The sequence below is a fragment of the Typopeltis vanoorti genome, chromosome 6 (genome assembly GCF_054136105.1).
Source record: "Typopeltis vanoorti isolate ZY-2024b chromosome 6, IOZ_Tvanoo_1.0, whole genome shotgun sequence".
In the NCBI taxonomy this organism is placed as follows: Eukaryota; Metazoa; Arthropoda; class Arachnida; order Uropygi; family Thelyphonidae; genus Typopeltis; species Typopeltis vanoorti.
In genome coordinates this window covers 143,636,356-143,662,347 of record NC_143554.1, presented here as the reverse complement: position 1 = coordinate 143,662,347, position 25,992 = coordinate 143,636,356, and the positions used below count along the sequence as shown (strand labels likewise).

Below are 25,992 nucleotides of genomic sequence, written 5' to 3'. Positions count from 1 at the left end.
TAAATTAATAATCAGAACTTTAGTGGAGAATAATTCACCTGAAAAGTGAAAAAAAAATAAAAATGTATTGCTGGTGTAGTGAATCTTCATGCAGATATCAAAAAATACTTGCCAATGGAAGAGAAAAATCAAAAAAAAAATAACGAACTTAATAGCCAGAACCGATCTTTATTTAAATGATACCAAATGAAGAAAACAATATACATAGGAATTTCAAAACTTTGAAAGGGTGTTGAATTTCTTGTTTGCTGTGATCATAAATATTTATTTGTGGGTAAACATTTTTTTCCTTCTTTCTTTCTTTAATTTTCATTTGAAATAAGAATAAATAATTATTTATTTGTTACCCACAAATATGACCCACAACCCATTTAGTGAACCAAGCATATCACATGATTTCCCTGACAGACGAGGGCCCCTGTGAAATTCCAAACATTTCAAACTCTATAATAACACACATCCATGTCATGATTCCTTATCTTGATCTTGATCTTGTCAGAAGTGTCCCACCAATCACTACACAATTCCTTATCCACTAATATATCTCCCTTTTCCATTCAAAACAATAACGTTACTTATTTACAACTAACAAACGATGTCATTAATATACAACTAACAAATGATGTCACTTATCTTCTTCTGATAACAACACTCACTTACGACATGATCTCTGGTCACTAGTGCCCCACCAAACACAACAAGAATTCTTATCTCTACCATCACCCATAACTGCGTACGTGAACCAAAACACAAGAACTGATGTCACTGACCCATATGCCCCCAGGGAAATTCCAAACATTACAAACTCATGATATCACACACAATGACGTCAAAAAATAAACCACCAATCACATCACAATTCCTTATTTTATCTTGATCTTCATCTGGTCACTAGTGTCTACCCTACTTCTAATGATCAATAAAATAAATTAGTTACCCATTACAGAATTAAGTATATTTTTTGTCTTGAATAATTTAATATATTTCTTAACAATAAAAATTTAATCTTCACTATTTTTATATAAAAATAAGAAAAATCTCATATTATTTCCAGGAAGTTGAAGACAAGAACAGCACACTCCAAAGAAAATTTGAAGTAAGATCGTATTTATTCTCTTTCTTAAAAATTCATGTTCGGACAGGTTATTCTCAGAAGTTTCTTGTTGCTTACAGCTACTTATATTTGCTATATTGCTCTCTTTTGAAAAATTTGAAAAAAATTACCATATTTACTCGAAAATAACTCGCATTTTTTTCAAAAATTAAAGCTAAAAATCGTGGTGTGAGATATATGCTGGAATTTTCGGAAACTAAAGTTTTCCAAAGAAAAAACTGAAACTGGTGTGGCTTACCAAGTAGCTGCTATTCGCTATCGCTACATTTGTCATCGAGAACAGTTTCTTGTGTTCATCATCAAAGTCATCTACCTAAATAGCTTCATCTTCATTTCCTATTATTTCAAGCAAAAATTACCTTTAATTTGCAAGACTGTTAATACGTAATGTACAACCCATTCACAATATAAATCTTAGTTCGAGCATGTTCACGATGGGGATGGTGTCAAGCAAAACCATATGTTGCACTGACGACATATGGTTTTGTTTGAGTCTATATAGCAGTTTCTTTTGGAGGGGAGATGTGATTCAATAGTTAGTGTCATTTTTATCAAAGTTGTATCTAATTGCATTATTTGTTGAGAAATATTTTACACAGACTGCAAATGTCTCTGTACCTTATCAGCGATACAATAAATCTTTTTTTTTTGGAATAGTAACGCTGCTCAGGAGGGCGTGTTGTTTACTGCACAGAGCGAGTTACTAACGCCAGGATATGAACATCTTGGCGATAGTAACTCGCAATAGCAGTAGGAGAATTCGTACATAATATATAATTTATTGAGAAATATATACTTTTTAATTTTTTTTAATAATAATTTCATGCGTTAATAATGCATAGCCGAAAAATGTACGGAGTACTCGTACCACACTTTGAGAAACACTGGTGTAGACCGACGGGTCATGGAACATACTCTTCCAGCCTGATTAATGTGCTTGATGTTAGTGGTTGTGAATCTGCTTTTCTGATGTGTTCTCTCCAAACGACGAAATTTGGAGCTGATATTATAATGATGTGGGCAAAAATGGCATGGAATAAACCTGTTAGTTCGATCAATGATGTACTGGACATGGATATGATGGTTACTACCATAAAGCAATGACATAAACATGCGGTTTGAATAGAATAACATCGAATCGTAGTGCCAGTATGGCTGTCTTCATTACTGAAACTTAATAGTGCTTTAAAGAAAGAATATTGTACGATACAACATCTACTCTTTTTTAGGAATTAGCAGAAGACCTTCCACTACGATTTCAAGTAAATACCATTGCCAGACTCAGGATAATTCATTATTATCTTCTGTCAAAAATAGCACGTTTTTTTCTTATCTGGATTAGCCTATTACTTTTGATTAGATAGTATATAAACGTTTAAACGTATAAATGTTTAAACCACCACACTTTCAAATGTGTATGAGAAGCTACAATAAAAATTTATCTAAATTAAGCTATGAAATTTATTTTAAAATTCAATTTTATTTCTTTTAAACTATAATATACTATCTGAATAATATAGTATCTCTCCCAAAGTCTCATAATCCAGATATCCGTTAAAATATTTAGATACCTTATATTGCTATATCTATTAAAAAATAAATAATCTTTAGTTTTTATGTATATAAATAAAACATACATGTATATTTAATGCATTAATCTATTTTAATTATTATTATTATTATTATTATTATTATTATTATTATTATTATTATTATTATTATTATTATTATTATTATTCGGATCCTAAAATTACAGGTATCTTTGATTCATTCTCATGGTGAAAGACATATTAAATGCACACATGGAACAAATTAACAAAAAATTCGAGGAGTATGAACATTACATACAGTGCAATAACGAGACCTCTGAAAAAATGTTAGGGACCATGCGAGAAATAAAGACGAAATTAACAGTAGCGACAGAAACGCAAGAAACACTCCAACGCGAAAACCAAGAATTGTGGAAAGAAGTAAACACACCCAAGTGTCAAACGGAACACATGCTACAAAAAGAAAAAAAAAAGAACTTCAAATTCAGGGAATAACGAAAGAAAATACAGAAGACTTAAGCAACATAATGTAACTGATCGGCAGCAAAATTGGAATTTAAATCGCAACCACAGATATCACCTTTATCAACAGAGACCCACAAAAAATAAAGAGAGGCCGCCACCGATCATCGCTCGTTTTTCCAACAGAAATCTGAGAGACTCCATTCTTACAGCAAGTAACAAAACAAGGCCGACAACAAAGATCCGAACTGATACTCCCAACACCAATCTAAATAACGAAACACTGGACTCAATACTTCAAAAATATTCTATACCAAGCAAGGAAGACAAAAACAGAGAAAAACTACTGTGGACAAAGAATTTCCAAATATTTTTGAGAAAGAGTGAAAACACTCGAGTATATATAATTACAAGTGAATCCGACTTACACAGCCTACTAATATAAAACACTAACTTTTCACATCCTTAAGAATAAGATTAGAACTCATTTAAAAACTATATAATGTAGATCTCAAACATAGGCGAACATATCCATTCAGACAACATATACTTCAAGGTCTTTGACTCTTTGAAGAAATGGTCAGCCAAAATTTCCGCCAACTTCACTATCATACACACAAACATAAGAAGTATAAAAAAAAACACTAGCTTACATTGATAACACAGCTCAATTATACCATGATAAACATAGATGTTCTAATACTGACCGAATTTGAAATAAACGACACAGAAATTTACGCATACAACATAAATAATTATCAAACCTACAACTTATGTAGACCAACCAAAAGAGGAGGTGGCATTGTGGCATTTATCAAAGAAAAATTCAATGTGACAGAAAAACAAACTCACTTCGAACATGCGGAAGCACTAATTTTGGAAATCACAAATAGCCACAATAGTATCAAATACACAATAAACACAATATAAAGACCCCCAGATAACAATCCACCCAGTTTTCTTCTTGTGTTAGAAACATGGCTGAGCGGCATCGAACCGCGTACAACACACAGGCTCATCCTAATAGGAGACATTAACATAAATATTCTTGACAACGCTTCTTCAACCACTAACACATATCTTGATATACTAAGTCAGTACAACATAAACCCTACCATTAATTCCCCAACAAGAGAAGAAATACTCAATAACTCACTAACACAATCATGTAATGATCATATCAATATACGGGCTCCCATCCATACATAAACATCATCAGTAATTAACGTAAAAATTGCCGATCACTACTTTGTCTCAACTTCGTTTTATTACGTTTCATACCCCCCTTCCTCCACCACCACAAAAGTCGACAAAACTCGATCATAATAAAGTGCATTGTCGATAACCAAGTAAAAAATACAGACTGGAATTCCCTACTTAAAATAAACGATCCTGTAACATTATACGAGCATTTTCAACTAAGTTCACAGAAATATACAAAATTGCAACAAAACCTAAACAAACGAGGCGACAAACAGACAACAATCCATGGATAAATGACGACATACTAAATAAAATTAATGTAAAAGAAAATCTATGGAAAAAACTTAAAAAGTCACCCAGTAACACACATTTACAAACACTTATACAAAAACACAAGAAATAAACTAACAACAAAAATTCGTAAAGCAAAAAGACCCTACTACTTCCAAAAATGCATGGAATATAACGACAACATCAAACAAACGTGGGCTACACTCAACGAATTTTATTGCAAAAAGCTTCGGTCAGGACACAAACCAAGAGGAACTAGCAGACTCATTCAACCATGCTTTCACAAACAACATCACACAACTCAAAACAGACAAACTACCAACGACCAACAGAAAACTACATACACAAAGTCAACAAGAAACGATGTATTTTCCACCCATAAGAAAACAGGTACTGAAAGAAGCAATCTTACAACTAAAACCAAAGACCACTCCAGGAATAGACAAAATAAGACTCAGAGACCTTATAACACACTTTGAACAAATAAATCCAATACTTTTGAAACTCGTGAACATAATATTCGACACAGGCAATTATTCCACAACAACTAAAAACTGCAGTAATTACGCCAATATACAAATACGGCAAAAGAAACGATACTCAGAACTACAGACAAATAGCTACCAGTCATCTCAAAAATTCTAATAAAAATAACACACACCAGACTAGAGAACTATTTATAGAAGCACAACATCATCTCGCAAAACTAATACGGCTTTCAGAAAACAAAAAGCACCATTACTTTATTAGAAGACATCGCCGACACAATAAACAAAGCACTCGACAAAAACAAGTACGCCTTCCTTATACTGCTGGACCTAACCAAAGCATTTGACACACTTGAACATGACATTATACTCACCAGACTATACTCAATAGGTATAAGAGGAACACTGCATACATGGTTTAAGAACTACCTCTCAAACAGAACAAAACTAACAAAAATAGGTACATGTCACTGTCGGAGTATACAAGTAAAACACGGTGTACCTCAAGGTGCCATATTATCACCCACTCAATTCAACATATACATTAACGATGTTCATAACATATCCAATTAAGAAGTCAAGTATTTCAATACGCAGATGACACTGCACTACTAGCAATCCACACAGACATTAACAGAGTTCTCTGCAAAGCACAAGAAGACCTAAACGAAATCACAACATACTTCCACCAAAACGCAATTCTAATCAATGGCACCAAAACACAGATGTTGATAATACACAACCCATGAATCACACGCCCTGCATCACTATCGGTACATTGTCACATATACCGCTGCATTAACAACAAAAATACTTGCCAATGTTCCGAAATCAAACCTGTAACACACGAAAATTCCTCGGTCTCTATATAGATTCCAACCTTAAATGGACCAAAAATATAGAATACCTACACATCAAACTCCGGATCATCGCAGCAAAACTCTTCCAAGTTAAAGACATTGTTCCACCCAACATAAAAAAAAATCCTATATCACGGTATTTTCGAATCTCTACTCAAATACGGAATAACAGTCAATGCAAATACATCAAACGGCCACCTAACAAAATTAGAAACACCACACAGGAAAATCGTGTCAACAGTGATCTGGACACCTTACACGCAACAACCAATATCCGACAAGCGCATGGCGATACACAGAATTCTGCGCATTAAAAACCTGAAACACTACATGGTTTTAACAAGGAATTACTTCAACATCACTTTTCGAAACAACAGGGACACATATCGTATAACACGACCTACAACAACCCTCTACATCCCCACACCCTTCAGCAACTCATACGGTTCTTTTGTGAGATCACATCAGATACCTACGCAACTCAACAACCTACCAAGAAAGTCGAAACACGTAAATAACTACAGAACATTAAAAAACGAACTCTGGAAAATATACCAAGAAAGTTAAGAAACCATTAACACTAATATATACATCACAAATCACTAGCATCCAATGTCTACATCCCATACATAAACAGTAGCAACAAAACAAATAGTGAAGGCTAAATCTCACTCTCTTTATAAAAGCTAACCCAAGCTTCGAAGTAGGTGGGATTAAATTGCCTCACTCATCTACAAGTAATCCTTATAAGCAAATGCAGAAATCTGTATGTATAATCACGCTTTCTCAAACTTTAAATTATTATTATTATTATTATTATTATTATTATTATTATTATTATTATTATTATTATTATTATTATTATTTTATTCACATAATTGATACACAGTCAAAACAAGATATCATATAAATAAAAATTTGACTGATGATTCAGAACAATTCAGATTTTACCCAAGAATCTAAGAATAGTCCGTCAGCTAGCGTCGTAAATTATGGACTGTTTCCAAGTAATGTTGTTTTTTGTAGGTCATATGGGGTAACTTCATTGATTTTTAATTGCTGTAAATAGTTGGCTAGCTTCTTTGAAGTAGCACCAAGTGCACCGATGACTATTGGAATGACTTTGGTGTGTTTAAGCCACAGTCGGCCAACTTCGATTGTCGCATCTCGATATTTAGTAATTTTTTCCAGTTCTTTTTTGTTAATGTTGTTATCACTGGTTGCTGCAATACTGATAAATCCAAATCTGTCGATGTTCGATAATTGTGATGTCAGATCTATTGTGATCCAAACGTCGATCAGTTTGTATTCTAAAGTCCCAGAGAATTTTTGCTGTTTCGTTTTCCAATGCTGTCTCTATTTTATGCTGCCACCATTTGTCAGAAGTAGGAAAGCCATATTTTTTGCATACATGCCAATAAATTATTTTGGCCACTTGATAATGGCGGTATTTATAGTCAGTTTGAGCTATTTGCTCCAGGCACTGTTTAGATGTTCTACAGTCTCATCTTTCTGATCGCATAATCTGCATTTGCTGTTATTATTGATGTTGAAAATTTTTGCTTTGATTGCATTAGTTTGTTATGCCTGTTCTTCAGCTGCTAAAATAAATCCTTCTGCTTCTTTTTTAATATATCCGTGTTGTAGCCATTGTCGTGTCTTGTTCACGTCAATTTTGTCTTCAATATCTCCAAGAAATTGGCCATGCAAGGGTTTATGTTTTCAGCACACATATCGGATATTTTGATGTTCCTTTTTGTGATCGGATTTGTTCCCTGTTGCTTTTAGAAGGCCGTCTTATGTAATTGCATGAAGCATTGGCTCAGAGCTATTGTCGATGTAATTTCTTAAATGAATTTCTTCTTCTTCCACAGTCTGTCTCACTTGTAGCAGACCCCGTCCACCTATTCTCCTCGGTAGGTACAACCAGTGAACATTACTTCGTGGATGTAATGCATGATGCATAGTCATTAGTTTTCTAGTTTTGCGGTTTTCTAGTTTGTCCAGGTCTTCTTTTGTCCAATTTATTATGCCAGCTGTGTGTCGGATCACTGGTATAGCCCAAGAATTCATTGTTCAAATTGAGTTTAATCCATTTAGTTTTGTTTTCAGAATATTTCTAACTCTTTTAATGTATTCTGATGCTGCCTGTTGTTTAACCTTCGAGTGGAGAATATCATTGTCTTCCAATTTTCCTAGGTATATATTGAATTTGTCAGCGGAAATTGCTTTTATATATTTCTCTTGATCAAAGGTACAATTGCTAGTGTCATTAATTTTTCGTCGTTTAATAGATAAAATTGCGCATTTATCTAAACCAAATTCCATTTTGATGTCCTGACTGAAAATACGAACTATGTTCAATAAAGAATCAATTTGCTGGGCCGATTTTCCATATAGCTTCAAGTCATCCATATACAATACATGGGAAATTTTAATATTACATTTAGGAATTTCATAACCAAGTTTTGTTTTCTTCAGAATCATTGACAAAGGTATCAAAGAAATGTTGAAGAGCAATGGTGGCAAGGAATCATCTTGGGAAATTTCACTTTTAATGCTGATATCTCCAAATCGTTCATTATTCACTATTAAAGTTGTTTTCCATGATTTCGTAGCAGTAGTCAGAAAGGAACATATGTTGTTTGCTAATTCCAAATATTTTTAGTGATTTTAGGATCCGGTAGTGTGAGAGGAAATCGAATGCTTTCTTGTAGTCTATCCATGCCATGTTTAAATTAGTTTTTCGTCTTTTTGAGTTTCTGAGAATCATTTTGTTAAGAAGGATCTGTCTTTTGTTCCTCTAGATTTTTGAAAATTGCCTTTTTGTTCAATCGGGTAAATCTGTTTATCTGATAAGTAGTGGTATATGGAATATGCTATAATTGCAGTCAACAGCTTAAGCATAGTCGGTAGGCATGGTATTGAACGAAAGTTACTTGGATCTGCACACTTATCCTTATCATTCATGAAGAGAAAAGTGCTACCAGATATCATACATTCTTTCACTGAGCCTGACTTCAACAAGTGATTAAATTGTTCTGCCATTCGTTCATGTGGACTAGTTAGATGTTTTTACCAAAATCCATGTAGTTCGTCTTTGCCAGGTGCACTCCATTTTTTTAAATTTCTAGCTTGAGCACTTACCATTTCTTTATTGATAATGACATTTTGCATTTGTTTTTGTTTATTTTCTGATTCTATTTCCTTAATTCATGAAGCATCTTTATTGTGTTCAATAGGATTATCCCAGAATGATTTCCAAATTTTGAATGTTTCTTCTTTTCCGGGTGAATGATGGTTTGCATTCGTATTTCTCTGGAGAGACTGAAAGAACTGACGTTGGTTCTGTCGAAATTGCATATTTTGTACATATTGATTTATTCTTGCTTCATATCTTTTAATTTTCTGTGCAGTCGCTGTAGTTCTTTGTTTTAGCTCTTCAGTAACTTCAGCAATTGTTTTGTTGGCCAAATTATATGTGTTAATCAGTTTGTTTTGATGTTATTATTTTTCAACCGTCCTTCTTTAAAACTCTTTAAGTTGCTTAGATCAGCTCGAAGCCTGTTGACCTTTCGTTCTAACCGGATTTTTCATGGTGCAGATTGTTTCATCCTTGGCTTTTGCTCTTTCGGTTTGCACCAAGCTTCACTGAAATCATATAGGCTGTGCTGTATAGGAGCTGATTTGTTTCCTTTATACTGTTGGCTGTGATGGTTTAAATTACAGCATTTGAGTCAAAGAGGAGCTGTTTGTAAGCTTTTAATGGTGGTAGTCTTATACGGTCACTAATGGAGTTTTCGATATCCCTGAATTCATTTTACACCGGCCTTCTGTCAAAACATTCTGAGGTATATCGTCAGTTTGATGTTTACTGAGTTGAATTCCAAAGTTTAATATAATTACCTCCTGGTGATTTTCTGTTACTGGAGTTTTTGGTTTATTACGTAACTTTTGTAGCTCAAGCTCAGTAAATATTTTAAAAAATTTCAGAAAATGAAATTCTTTTGGTCTATAAGTCTTTGTTCTGTTATGGCAGATTCTTGGAATTTTTGTTTGGTAATTAAATGCATACTCTTTCTGAAACCTCGTTTTTCTGTTGTTGATCTGTAAAAACGTTTCATAATTTCTCTGTTTTCTTCAACAGTCCATTTTTTACGTTTGGTTTCTTCATGTCGCTTTTCTGCTTCCTGCGATGATTTCCCAGCAAGGAGAACTGGGTCCTGTAGCCCACTTGTCGCCTGATGCCCAGGATCCCCAAAATCTGCAGCAGAACCTGATGACCCGGGCGTCGACTGATAAGGTATGGATCTCTTCTTCCTTATGACCACTAAAATGGGGGATGGAACACTGTTAGTCTAGCCCCTCAGTTGAGACCTGTCTGACAAGGATGGCCCTGCTGGAAGCTGTGCCACCGCCACGACAAGACCGTGTCCTTCGGGGGGATTATTATTATTATTATTATTATTATTATTATTATTATCTAAAACCTCAAGGAAGTCAAGGACCCATTGAGGGAGGCTGTAATTTACCCAACCCAATTAACATATCTACCCCTGAAATTATTATTCAGACAGGATGCACTTACTACCCGTACGGTCAAATTATTCCACTCATTCACTACTCTCAGGGAGAAAAAATCCCTTTCATACTCTTACCCCTTTCTTGACTACAAATGAATTTAACTTCCATGGATGCTCCGTGTTTTCTCCTCCCTTCCATATAACGAAAATTTTCATCAGTTCAAATGCTACAACACCCATTCAAAAGTTTATAGACCTTCATCATATCACCTCTCTTTCTCCTGTTAACCAGAGTTTGTAATCCACATACAAGCAATCTCTACTCATAATCTAAATCCCATAATCCGGATATAATCTTTGTACCTCTTCTGTGCACCCTTTCCACAGCTTATTTATCCACTTGCAACTCGGGAGACCAAATCTGCACACAATAATCCAAGTGTGGTCTTATCAAAGACTTATAAAGAGGAAAAATTACTTCCTTATCCTGACATGTCAAGGTTTTAACGTACCAATTATCTCCTGAGTTGGATATGCAACTTTTGCTATGTGACCTTTGAAGTTTTTTTCCATCAATACACCAAGATCCCTTGCCTGTTCAATTTCTTGTAACATAACGACGCTAATATAATATGCCGCTGGAACAGAACTCTAATCATGCCAAAGTGAATAACTTTACACTTACTAACATTAAATTGACAGCCATTTTCGTTTGCCCAGATTTCCAGTCAGTTCAAATCATTTTGTAATTTCTGAATATCAGTAGCATCCCTGATTTCCCTGCATCTATTCGCATCCTCAGCAAACAATTGCAAATCTGATGATAGACTCTGATTGATGTCATTAATGTATAGACAGAACAATAATGGTCCAAGGACTGAACCCTGAGGTACACCACTGGTTACGTTAAATCTGGCAGATTCACACTCAATGTATATCACTTTTTGATATCTGTCTGTCAACCATCCCCTGATCCAAGTCAATAGACTATATTCCAATGCCATATTCTCCAGTTTACACAACAGCCTATCATGTGGTATCCTATCAAATTCCTTTGAAAATTCAAAAATTATCATAGTATATCCATTCCCCTTATCCAACTGGGTCGTAACATTGTAATAAAATATGAGCAAATTGCTAAATCATGACCTTCCTTTAGTAAACCCATGCTGTTCCCTGAAGAGTATAGAATGCTTGTCTATACCCATTTCTGTATGCGAGTTCTTACCAACTTCCCTAAAGTCTTCACTACCACACCAGAGATACTAAGAGGTCGGTAGTTAGACACATCAGTTTTTGCAACACCCTTGTGCAATGGAACTACCATACATTCCTTCCATTCCTGTGGTATCATTCCTGAGCTGAGACTGAAGTTATACAAATGTGTGAAAGGCCTAGCCAATTCAGCTGAACATTCCTTTAAAAAACGGAGAGATATTCCATCAGTCGCTATTAACAAATTCTTATCCATGTTATGCAAGAGCTCTTCAACCTCATTTTCATGAACCTCATTTTCATGAACTCTTCATTCAACGTAGCAGTAGCACCATGCTACGTACGCCTGGTTGATATATCTTATCAAAGTGAGCACTCATTAACTGAAGAATCTCCTTAGCTTCCGACACTCTGTACCATCTGCATTCAATAAAGTTATTCTTCAACATTCATTCTTTCTTTTGCTTGCGACATAACGATAAAATTCTTTTGGATTGCCTTTAGCTTGCATAGCCTATTTCTTTTCATACTCTGTTTTAGCTTTTCTCACAATACTCTTTACTTTCCTCACCGGAGCTTTATATATTTCAAAACTCCTCCCACTCTTATTCTCATGATATTCTTTCCACATCAACTTCTTCTTGTGGATCTCTAGCTTAATAAGGCTGCACATCCATTTCACTCCCAACCTATTTATTCTTCGAACACTAGGGATACATTCAGATACTGCCTCATTCAAGCATTTTTCTCAAAGATTCCCATGCATTGCTGACATTTTTTCCATTCGGTAATTGAATTCATGGGACCAAAGATAGTATTCTTCTAAGTTGATCATAAATTCCAGCTTTGTAATTCAGCATGTAGCCTGATTTAATCGGAGCTTCAATACAAGTAGATACTTCCCAAGAAAGAACAGCATGATCACTGTCACCAATTGGTGCTAAAATAGCAATATTCTTTTCAGAGATCCCCTCTGATGCTGTGAGCACATCCAACATTCTTTGACCTCGAGTTACTTCTTTCACATGCTGCTTGAAAAAGTTATCTCTCAACAATTCAACAAATTCCTGTTCTTTATGATCATAAGATTTCTCTTCTAGCCAATCAATGTTTGGAAAATTAAAGTCATCCATAATGATCATTCGCTTGGTACCCATAAGGCTAAAGTGTCTCAACTACAAATTAGGATAGTATTTTATTGCAGCACGACGTGTACAGGTATATATATATATATATTTATATATATATATATATATAGTTGTTTGAAAAGTTTCTCCCAATGCTGTATATGGAAATTGTGTGTGTGTCTGGTATTTGCAGATTTTCTTAGAACAATTAAACCGTACTATTATTTGTTTTTCATAGGAAATCAAAGAGCACAACAGTTCTCTTGAGAAACAACTTCAGGTAAGCTTCATTCCTCTTTAAAGTCTCTGAGCACTGACTTCTTTCTAGTAGATGCCAAGTTATTATTAAAGTTTCATGCTAGTAATTCTTCTACAAGAATTATATTTTTCTCGAATAATCTGTCCGATAAGTCTATCAATATACGGGCCAATCAGTATTTAAAAATCAGCAAAATTTCTACTTGAATTTGTTTTCTTAAAAAAACAAACTAATTACCGGTGATTGATATAAAATAACTATGCATTACAGAATTAAGAATCATTTTTTTACTTGAACAATTTTATATCTTTCTTAACAATAAAAATTTCATCAACACTATATTTATATAAAAATAAGAGAAATGTTATATTACTTCCAGGATGTCAAAAGTGAGAACAATACAATCCAAAGAAAATTTGAGGTGAGTTCGTATTTATTCTATTTCTTAAAAATTCATATTTGCTCTGGTGATTCTCAGAAATATAAATATATTGAAACAGTTTAATAATATACTGCTATTTACTTTTTTAATGAAACTGACAATTTAAATATGCAAATTGTACGAGAGAAGGAATAGCACATAGAAATCATTAATCACAATTACTTAAGTATAAAGAGCTAATAAGCTTCATTTCGGCAATGAAAACATTACTTAAATTAAGGGGATATTAAATCCCACATAGTTTTAAAACCGAATAAGAAACTCAAAGATTGGAATCAGAGAGTTTCTTGCCGAATATAGTAAACTATAAAGTATCCGCAACACTAGCGTTAGCCAATGCAAGTGTCGCCGATACTTTATAGTTTACTATATTCGGCAATTTACTATATTCATTATGAAAGTGTGTCGCGCGAACAAAAAGATTTAAATGGAATAATTGCGGAAAATGTCCACAGCGGAATCCATTTCGCGAAGTAATGGTAGGACTTTTACTTAGCGCCGTCAAAATTATATATATAAACTATCTTTTAATTATTTTTAACCTTTAAGAATATTTCATATCAATATATTTCAATAAAATGGTGAATAAATACAGTCGAATTCATCCCTGCGTTTTATCAAGAAGTAAATTAAAAATAAAGCGCCTCACTTATTCATACAAATGTTATTATTGATGTTTGTTCTAATTGCAATGTGAATAAACGAAAAGCTGGTGCTTTTGTTTTATGTTTAGTTATTGTTAAAGCTTTACAATAAATTCGCACAGTATTATTTATCAAATTGGTGTTGAATTACCCGTAAAATGGATAAGTTTCTAATTAATAAAAGAAAAGATGAAGATGATGTTTATGCTAAACAAAATCTATCGACTAAAGAGGAAACTACGCAAGAATCAACTGTTGAACGGTCTGCATTAATAAGGAAGAAGTGTAATGAAATATTTTCCATGCCTAGTTTATACAATAAAGATTATATGAAATTGGGTTTTTTTTTTTTTTCTGGTAATGAAAACCTTCCTTGTCCACAATGTTTACTTTGTGGGGTGATAATTACAAATGAAAGTATGGTACCAAACAAATTAAAGCGCCATTTTAACACAAAACAGTCATTTGTCAGAAAAGCCAGTAAAATACTTTACTGAACTTTCAAATTCTATAAAGCAGACTACATCGTTCACCAAGAGAACGAAGACATCGGAGAAAGCTCAAAATGCAAGTTACTTGTTTGGTCAAACCTAAAACAAGGAGCCACACACTATTGCCGCAAGCACTATGAAGGATTCTTCGTGTGCTATTGTTCGAACAATGTTTGGGCCCGAATTTGAAAGAGAAGTTAATTAAATCCCTTTGGCAGATTACACGATTGGAAGACGTATTCAAGACAAGACATGTCTACAGACATTAAGTTGCAAATAAAAGATATTTTTTAAGATGATAATATGATTTTTGCATTGCAGTTAGATGAATCAACAGATGTCAGTGGGTTAACGCTTTTGCTCATTTTTATATCTTTCATTCATACTAACAGAATTATTGAGCAATACTTGTGTTGTCTAGAACTTCCAATGAAAACTATAGGTGAAGATATATTTAAAACATTAGATTGCTTCATGAAGAAAATAATTTGTTATGGTTAAATTGTGTAGGAATATGCACAGATGGCGCTAATTCAAATGGTTTCACAGATTTAGCAAAGAAAGAGAATGAAAATATTATAATTACTCATTTTCTTTTTACATCGCGAAGCACTAGTCGCGCAAACCACTGGTAATGAATTTAAAAAGGTTATGGACAAAGTTGTTTAAATAGTCAATTACATTAACCCTCCTACCGGCCAAGGTGGATGAAATAACAAGACTACCCCAGACTTTTTCATGGATCAAAACTTCATCGGAATTCTATCTTTTATCAAGTATTTACCTTCCTCCGCTGTTAATCCCATAACGGCGATTTGAGAGCCATTAGTGGACTGTGGTCGAGCGACTTTTGTGTCACTTGTCTTTACATGTGCTCTGTTACTTCGTATTTTCTTCACTGTACTAGGATATTTGATCGGTTTTTTTTTTGTTTTTTTTTTTGCTGAACAATTTATTTCTTGTGTCTCTTTCCAAAAATAGAAGTTTCACACTGCCAAAATAAATAATCAATCCTGAAATGACCATAGATCAGCCTTTGCAATGAATATACTTTAGTAATAGTTAATTTCCTCCACTTTACTGACAGTATAGATTCTTTTTCGCGAATTTTCAAATGTTTGTTTACGTTTAAAATATTCTGTCAAATATTTTTATTTTTATATAACATTTAGTGAAATATATATCACTTTTTGCTTTCTTTCTTTGCAAAATACCTTTATATGGATTGTCACATTTCAATTTCAAGAACGATTGTTTTTTTTTTTTTCTGAACAACAAATGATTATAAACTGCATTACTCGGTTTCCGATATTGTATCTTTTTTAGTACCAAAAATTTATACCTAATGGTATTTTATCAGAGACTCTTCGCCTTCTTCTTTTGCTGAAAATTGCAACAGAGTTTTTTTTTTTTTTTGTAGGATGCACGTTACTATAATATCAAGTGCTTATCCACTGTAGATATGTTGAAAATATAATAGGAAGGATATCTTGTATGGAATGATTAAAAACCTATGCTGATTTTTAGGATTTTTTACTACAACCCCCCCCCTCCTGTCCTGGAACTGAGTTGCATAACTACTTTAAATTTCTATAGCTTTGAAAGCTTTCAGACGGTATTCAAAATCTCTTATTTCAGTTCACCGTTTTGACAAAAGAAATAAAGCAATAATATTGTTGTATATCGAAGCTTCTAATTCTCTACTCTTTCTTTGAATCTGAAATCAGCGGTCTGCTGAAATTATTCTAAGATGAAATACTATGCTGTATTTTCAACATGTAAAATCCACACAAAGAAATTTCAATTGTGTTATTTCTGTTTCTTTTTTTTTTTTTTTTTTAAAAATCTAAATATTACTACTTCTATTTCTGCTGATTGCTATTTCTGAAATACATCTTAGAAATGCTGGACAATAATCATCTTACCTAGAGGAAAAGCTAAAAGTCTTAGATTACTCTTTTGAGAAACGCAAGACAGAAAGTTTCCTAGAAGTCCCACTAAATTGCCTCAAACAAGAATGTCTTGTTTCGTTTTCTGTTGTTCAGATATCCTTCAGATGTCCACAGTAAAACTAACATCTCTTTTACAGGCTGATGAAGTATTTATGCCAAAAATGATTTCTTTATTTATAGTGATCATTTTTACTTTTATTATCGAAAAATTCTAAATTATTTGATAATTATCTTGAAAAAAATTACTGCTATTGCTTGCCATCTCACAAATGAATTGTATATTGGGTATACTTTCTAATATTCCTTTCTGCCCAGTAACAAGTTGTAGACTAACGGAGATTACCAACTGCCCCCCACCACCACCACCACTGGGAACCAGATCAAAAGAACATGCCCAGAAGGCAGCACACTAAAGTACCTTGTGCAATAACTGAATATTTTACAGGCAGAAATTCCTTGTTCTTTTTTTCCATCTTTCTGATTGATTAGCAGACATTCGAAGAATATTCTGATATTGCATTTGTAGGATGATAGTGTTTTTAAATATTAATTTCCCCTATTAGCCAACGTCACATAACTTCCTGATTTATAATAATAGGGAAATAATATGTATATTTTCTTATTTATAATTTGAAAATTTATAATAATCAAAACTTAGTTTCTGTGTCGAAAAAATTAAACGTTATGTGGAACAATTATTATGGAAAAATCACGAATGAAATAAAAACTGTGCCTATGTTTCATAACAGCTTTCGAGTGCCTGGTAATGCAACGGGAGCGGGGGGTGATGCTATCAAAGTCGAAATAAAGTTTATTTGTATTGTGAAAGGAAATGAAATTTCACATTTGATGCATTTGATATACATATTTTGAATGATAAAAATAGGCAAATGTATCGCTTACTTTAAAAATTGGAGAATAAAATATCTGAATTATGCAGTAAATATCTCTAACTGTTAATTTCATTTTGTAATGACCAATTATACAGGGAAACCAAGACTGTAAAAGTACAAAGAACAGTAGATTACTATATAATATAAAGAAAACATTTAGTTATATGATTAAAGAATTTCATGTTATTTTCTATAAAGCAAAGTTGCTCCAGCATGTCCTAAAGGAAATCTGTGAAGTATTATTCAATTCGATGGTTTTGTACAAAAATAAAAATAATATAATCGGGAACGTCAGCAGCCAGTTTTCTTTTCTTTTTTTAAAAGAATATTTCAAATAATTATCGTGAAATAATTTCTTCGAGAAAAAAGAATAATGTTTTGTCTAGAAAGCGATTAGAAAAAAAAGTAGCGCAAAAAATTAAAAATGAAATTGGTTCTACAAGATGAGGTAATATTTAAGTGAAGAAATTATGCAAGACCTTTATTTTGTCCAGAAATTAAAATTGTATTGTACAATAAAAAAAGAAAACAAAAATATAAATAATTTCTCTATTTTTAGTCTATCCTATATAACTAAAATCCAGTTGACCAGCTTAGAAAAAGGATTTGCATTTCTTGTTATAGGCAACTGAGAGGTAGCTACGAATGAGAGATAATCCAATTAACCGTTCTCTTCAGCATGAGGGTATATCACACATTCTAATGGACAGGAGGGTCAAATTGCACTTCTTATCCTGGTTCTTTAAACAGGTGGGCTGAATCATATCCAGATTTAGTTGAACATCTATAGAAGACCTGGTCGTTTGGAAGGTTAAAAGTAGACCTCTTAAATCAAAATTATTTGCTAAAATTTGTGAAGATATGGGGAAAAAATTTAAAAAACTTATACTACACTCAGAAGTTCGTTGGCTGAGTTTGTTGGCATAATTTCCCTCAAGCCAACGAACGTTGGCTTGAGGGAAATTGTGCTTAAACATTTTCAGGAAAATCAGCAAAATAAATTCTGCCATCTAATTAAAAACAAATTATGGTGCACAAAATTGACATATTTTAAGACTTGAATACAATAAACACCAGTATGCAAGTAAAAGGAGAAAATATCTTAATAGCAGTGGATAAAATTTGTGCCATGAGCGATAAGATAGAAATTTGATAAAGGAAAGTGAAAGAAAAAAATTTTTAAATGTTTTCCAGAACTGCAGACTATGAAATAAATATAAGCTCAATAAATAAATGAAAAATAAATGCAAAAATAAATGAAATGATATAAGCTCACTAATAGTTGACCGCTTAACAACTCTCAGAGAGAAAATCATCACTACTTCCCAAATATTGAAATAAAAGACTATTATTGGATTAGAAATCCATTATTTTTCAACTGCAATGATTAATTTGTCCCATATTGAACAAAAAAAATTAGCTGAAGTGTGTTAATAATGTATTAAGAGGGTGATTTTGACAACTTTTGAATTCGTGTTAGTAGTAGGGGTGGACTAGTGACAAGAACAAGATCAAGATAAGATAAGGAATCGTGACATTATTGGTTGATAAGAAGAAGATGTCATTGTGGGCGTGACGTCATGAGATTGAAATGTTATGAATTTTCATGGGGGCATATGTGTCAGTGACGTAAGTTCTGGTGTTTTAGTTCGAGTATGGAATTATGGGTGATCGCAGAGATAAGGATTCGTGTTGTGATTGGTGGTGCACTAGTGACAACATCAAGATCAAGATAAGATAAGGAATCATGACGTGAATGTTTTTTGTTATCAGATGAAGATAAGTGACGTCATTTGTTATTTGTAAATAAGTGATGTCATTTGTTATTTGTAAATAAGTGATGTCATTTGTAAGTTGTCAATAAGTGACAACTTATTGTTTTGAATGTAAAGAAAGATACATTAGAGATAAGGATTCATGTTGTGATTGGTGGTGCACTAGTGACAATATCAAGATCAAGATAAGATAAGGAATCGTGACGTGGGTGTGTGTTGTTATGAGATGTAGATGAGTGACATCATTTGTTATTTGTAAATAAGTGAGATCATTTGTTAGTTGCAATAAGTCACGTTGTTGTTTTGAATGGAAAGGGAGATATATTAGTGTATAAGGAATTGTGTTATGATTGGTGGGACACTTCTGACAAGACCAATGTAAGATAAGGAATCGTGACGTGGATGTTTTGTTATAGAGTTTGGAATATCGCTGGGGTCTTCATCTGAAAGGGACACACGTGGTGTGTTTGGTTCACTCAATGATTTGTGGGTAATATTTAGAGATAAGAATCGTGATGTTATGTGTTTGGAAATTTCTGGCAAACATATGTCTCTCTGTGATATCACATGGTGTTTTGGTTTGGCTATAGAATAGTGGGCGATATTTTTGAGATAAGATATCTTGGAATTTTCCCAGGGTAACACACATTTGTCATTGTCATCATGTTTTGTTGTTGGTTATCTATAGATGGCTGTACTAATTTTCAATGCATTTCTGGTATTTCTTTCCGGTTAAAAGGTGGGAATTCTTAGAGTAGAGTAGAGTCGTGAAGGCGGCCCTGTTTAGAGTTTTCTGAATAATTTAATTATATGCTAATGTCACTCAAACACAGTTTTTTTCTTCTATAGGTGGCTTTACTAATTTTCCAATATATTTTGGGGTATTTCTTTCCTGTTAAAGGGTGCGAATTCTTAGAGTCGAGTAGAGTCTACTGGCGGGTGTGTTTCGAGCTTTTCTGAATAATTTAATTATATGCTGATGTCACTGAAATCTGCACATTTTTTTTGTTATATAGATGAGTGTACTAATTTTCAAATACATTTTGGGGTATTTCTTTCCTGTTAAAGGACAGGAATTCTTAGAGTAGATTCATGAAGGAGGGTGTGTTTAGGCTTTTCTGAATAATTTAATTATATGCTGGTGTCCCTCAAACACACTTTTTTTTGCTCCGAAGTTTTCATTATCAATTGCTTGTGACATTACTAAAAGATTATTGGCAAATGACAACCTCTTTTTCGAATTAACATTATCATGTTTACAAATGTTTCGCTAATAGTGTTTTTTTAGTTTACATGAAGGGAAAAAACCAAACGGTATTTTAAAAAGAAATGGAAACTTAAAAGATTACAATAACCTTTTTGTATGTAGTCTTTTGTATGTAGTCTGTTTCTGTATGTTAGATTCAGTAAATACAATTTGTAAAAAATATTTCATTCAAATAAAATATGTACATTTATATAAACAAATTGGGTGTCGTTCATGTGTCATACAAATTTAAGTAAGACCATAATATTTTTTTCCTTGTGAAATTTCATGCCAAAACCTAACCAGAGACTGTTTTTTTTTTTTACTCAGTGAATTAAAAGTCTTATTTGTTCATGCAAGCCCTCAATCATTTCAAGAAACTGTCAACTTTTGGAAGCAAAAGGAATAATCGGGTATTAAATTAATAGCCAGAATTTCTAGTGGAGAATATTTAACCTAAAAAAGTCAGAATACTCTTAGAATTTGGTTAGTTTACAGAGCCAAAGTGATATTTTTGCTCTGTAACAAGTTACTAAAACTCTTCAAAAGATTGCTGTAGAAAAAAGGTATCGTAATATGCAGATAAAATCAAATGAATCAACATGCATATATCAAATAATACTTGTCATTGGAAGAGAAAATTAAAAAAAAACGTTCATGAACTTTTGAAATGTCACATTGAGAAAAATCACATGAATTACTCGTAAGCACCAGTGCAAATCACACACTATGAACATCAGTGCAAATGTGAGAAGCAGAAGAATAAGAAAAAAAATACTATCATTTTCATTACATTTAATTTCTGTATGTTAGATTCAAAAAATACAATTTGTTAATAATATTACAGTCAAACAATAGGTAACATAGATTTTAACAAAGTATATATGACAGAGCTAATATTCATTTGAAATAAATTCTAATTTCCTAGCTACACAAAATGTAAACAAAGAAACAAACAACCCATCTACTTGAAAACAATAACTGTATAAAATCCTTAATCTGGCATGAATACTTTTAGGATATATGTTATAAGAATTTTACACTAGAAAAAGAGTTGTACTTCCTCGAACTGATAATACTGCACAAAACATCAAAGGGAGTACATGCGTCATGACAAAGGTGAGGTTCGGATTATCAAACCCTCAATAAGATCAGAAGAATTCCAATCCTCACCACTCAGATATGTTCCCAAGTAGACACAACAATTAATGATAGCCGGCAGATGTATTAGGTTACTCACTACTTTGGAAATAAAAACATACTATGACCCAATGCTAAGGAATTAACAGTGTACAAAACCAAGAGAAAATATAAGGAACAAAAGTCAAATAGCTTTTCAGGTTATAAATAGTTATTACAGACGTAATAACTATTTATTGTATAGAATTATAATAAACAGTTATTACAGAAATTTTGTTCATTCAAGATTGTGTTTTTGTGTCTTGTGGTGTGGATAAAAATTCAACTATTTTGGAATATCTATTTGCATTAAAAAGAATTATTCTGGAAAACTGTAGGTAAATTTAAATTATCATTAGTATTTCTAGACTAAAAACAAATAAGTTATTTTAACCTTTTAAGTCTCCATTTATTTTTAAAATACAGTTTGGTTTTTTCTCTTCATGTAAACTAAAAAAAACGCCATTACCAAAATATTTGTAAACAAGATAACGTTAATTCGAAAAAGAGGTTGTCATTTGCCAATAATCTTTTAGTAATGTCACCTGCAACTGATAATGAAAACTAAACTTCAAAGCAAAAAAAAAATACCGTATATTTGAGGGACACCAGCATATAATTAAATTATTCAGAAAAGCCTAAACACAGCCGCCATCACGAATCTACTCTAAGAATTCCTACCCTTTAACAGGAAAGAAATACCCCAAAATGTATTGGAGAATTAGTACACTCATATGTATAACAAAAAATGTGTAGGTTTGAGTGACATCAGCATATAATTAAATTATTCAGAAAAGCTCAAAACACGCCCGACACTAGACTCTACTGTACTCTAAGAATTCCTACCCTTTAACAGGAAAGAAATATCCCAAAATGTATTGGAAAATTAATACAGCCAGCTATAGAAGAAAAAAAAAACTATATTTGAGTGACATTCGCATATAATTAAATTATTCAGAAAACCCTAAACACTGCCGCCATCACGACTCTACTCTACTTTAAGAATTCCCACCCTTTAACAGGAAAGAAATACCCAAAAATGTCAGAAATTAGTACAGCCATCTATAGACAACCAACCACAAAACATTATGACAATGACGGATGTGTGTAACCCTGGGAAAATTCCAAGATATCTTATCTCAAAAGCATCGCCCACAATTCCATAGCCAAACCAAACACCATGTGATATCACAGAGAGACATATGTTTGCCAGAAATTTCCAAATACATAGCATCACAATTCTTATCCAAAAATTACCCACAACTTTAAGTGAACCAAACACACCACGTGATGTCCCTAACAGACGAGGCCCCCAGCAAAATTTCCGATCTCTATAACAACAAACATCTATGTTATGATTTCTTATCTTATTTTGATCTTGTTAGAAGTTTCCCACGAATCACGACATGATTCCTTATACACTAGTATATCCTTTTCCATTCAAAACAACAACGTGACTTATTCACAACTAACAAATGACGTCACTTATTTACAAATAACAAATGACATCACTTATCTATATATCTCATAACAACACACCCACGTCATGATTCCTTATCTTATCTTGATCTTGATCTTGTCACTAGGGCACCACCAATCACAACATGAATCCTTATCTCTAACATATCTTTCTTTACATTCAAAACAATAACGTAACTTATTGGCAACTAATAAATGAAGTCACTTATTTACAAATAACAAATCACATCACTTGTCTTCATCTAATAACAACAAACATTCACGTCACGATTCCTTATCTTAGCTTGATCGTGATCTTGTCACTAGTGCCACCCCTACTACTCGTGTTTCAAAAATGCCTCCAACATAGGTAAAAAAGTGTTAAAAATTCTTTTCAGTTATCCACTTCATACATGCGTGAAGTGTCCTTTTCAATGATGGAAAACTGGAAGAGATTTAAACGCGGAAGCTTAAGAATGCTTAATGATGAAAATGCAAGTGTCTTTATCTACTATTCTACCAAATATTGAAAGCCGTGTTTCTCCCATGAAGATCATATATCTCATTAAAATTCTAATACAAACAGAAAGAGATTTTTAAGTAAACCTTTTACAAGTTATACAAAATAAATTGTAAAATCATATACTTAAACTACATTCGATCTGGCCACGTGACCCATGAAAGGCACATCAGACTGAATTACTGTGCCGCACAATTATGTTTCTCTAAAAAGTGTGTCACCAACATGAAGTTTGGAAAGCACTACGTTATACTGTACAATGAGTGCAAAGAATTACCACCATAGGAAGGAAATGAGAGTCAGATATAACATCTGACCATTAATGAAACATCGCTGTATTAGTACAGAGATTAGTTCTGTTGAAGATTACCAAGTGTACATTTGACCTGAGTGCACTCCATACTCAAAACGGAACAATGTTAAACCAAGTTCTGAGGAAATCCGAATATACGACTGAAAAGAGTCAACGTTCCTGGAGACCGATGGTTTCCTTATCTTTCTGGAGATCCTAGAGAAGCATTTGTTATAAATGTGAGTATCTGGGAGCAGCCTCGTAAGTGCTTCTGAGATCCATCAAATGTACGTCATCAGCTGATGTCACATACATAGCCTAAACTGTGGATTAATGGAAATCGGTTCTGTATAGCAGCGAGTCCTGGTACACGATTTTCTAGCCTAATTAATGTGCTTTGTACGTGTGCTTCTCTAATGTATACTGTCTCAACAGCAAAATTTGGAAGTTGATATAATGATGTAGGCCTAAATGGAATGAATTAAATCTGTTTGTTCGAAAACTCTTAGTTTGATGTACTGGACAACTGTGTGTGTGGGGGGGGGGGCTTTTTCTATTAAAGCAAATTTTCCTAAAACAAGTAATTCGTATTATTATTATTTTTTCATAGGAAGTCAAAGAGCACAACAACTCTCTTCAGAAACAACTTCAGGTAAGCTGTATTCCTCTTTCATGTTTCTGACTCTAGCAGATGCCAAGTTATTATTGCAGTTTCGTACTATAAAATTCTACTTTGCCTCGAATAATCTGACCAAGTAGTCAGTCAATATCTGTGATTACTTACCGACATTTTAAAATTAGAATCAGATATATCTGTGCGAAAATCGTTATTAATTTGGCATCTACTTTAAAAAGTAGATGTTCAAATTAATAACGTTTGAAATAATTTATTTTTTATAATAATTATAATAAAATAAATTACTTCATTTTTTTATAATTAATTAAATCATTTTGTGGTTACTACATTAGCTCCGAAGATGTAGTTTTTTTATCAAGTACAGTTTTTCTTTTCCGTGCATTTTATCAAATGTGTGTGTGTGTATGTAATGTATTTTTATTATTTATTAAGGATATTGCGATATATCTCATATCCTTTAAAAAGTCATCGGTTTGAATCTACCATGCAAAACCATCGTTTATAAAAGGAGATGGAGTCACAAAAAGCTTTGTTGCTTTCTCTTTTGAGGGTTTTTCCTTACAAGAACAACCAAAAATACCTATTGTAGAACATACGCTATTAAGGTCTCGTAGCTTTAGTTGGCTCAGCCCGTCGTTATTATCAATTTAATTTAATATCAATGCTTCAACTAATTACGAAACAGAAATTCGTGTCTGTAGTACATAAAGATATATTCGATATCTTCCATGGAGAGATATTAATCACAAAATACTTAGTATGAGTCTATTCCCTTTTTTGTATTTTTTTAATGCAGAACTGCTTAATGTTATTTCTTTCTTCCTTTTTTTTTAAGTTCGGAAAAAAAAATAATTCACATACATGTAAAAATGTATAAATTTGTTTAGTAATCTATAAAGGCTTTGTGCAGTTTGAATATTTCATAATTTCGTTTCTATATATGATATAAAGAATCTTCAAAATACAACAGAGAAGAAATTTATATAATATTTAACTAAACTTTTCAGAGATTGTTTCAATATACTTGTTATATATTCAGGTGATATAATTTACACCGGCGCTTCCCAAACTGTGGGCTGCGGCCCCTTTGTGGAACACGAGTTTTGTTAATGGGGTGCCGTGAAATAATGAAAACAAATTTAAAATCTTTTAAAACCAAGTAGATTTTATTTATTCTTAAAAAAATCTTCAAATAAACATATTTAATTTTTATTATTTATTATTTCTTTTTTGTTATTTTTTATAATTTAATGGAAAAAATCACACATTGATGTTGCTTCACAAATTTCGCTTCCTGCATATTTCAGCGCTTAATGAATATTAGCAAATACTGTATAAGCTTAATCATATAAATTGCATTTCAAAGGTATT

At 32.8% G+C, this 25,992-nt stretch overlaps 1 protein-coding gene across 9 annotated transcripts in view; it reads left to right on the top strand.

Moving 5' to 3' along the window:
* The window catches only part of LOC150106008 (uncharacterized), a 147,864-nt gene that overhangs the window by 108,426 nt on the left and 13,446 nt on the right, over positions 1-25,992 (top strand). For 8 of the 9 annotated variants that reach the window (XM_090394458.1, XM_090394464.1, XM_090394460.1 and 5 more), the window contains 4 exons: positions 1,055-1,096; positions 13,072-13,113; positions 13,472-13,513; positions 24,595-24,636. In XM_090394458.1, coding sequence (XP_090250584.1) covers positions 1,055-1,096; positions 13,072-13,113; positions 13,472-13,513; positions 24,595-24,636 — 168 coding nt within the window. The remainder of the gene's footprint in view (positions 1-1,054; positions 1,097-13,071; positions 13,114-13,471; positions 13,514-24,594; positions 24,637-25,992) is intronic. The other variant, XM_090394461.1, reaches the window with a different exon arrangement.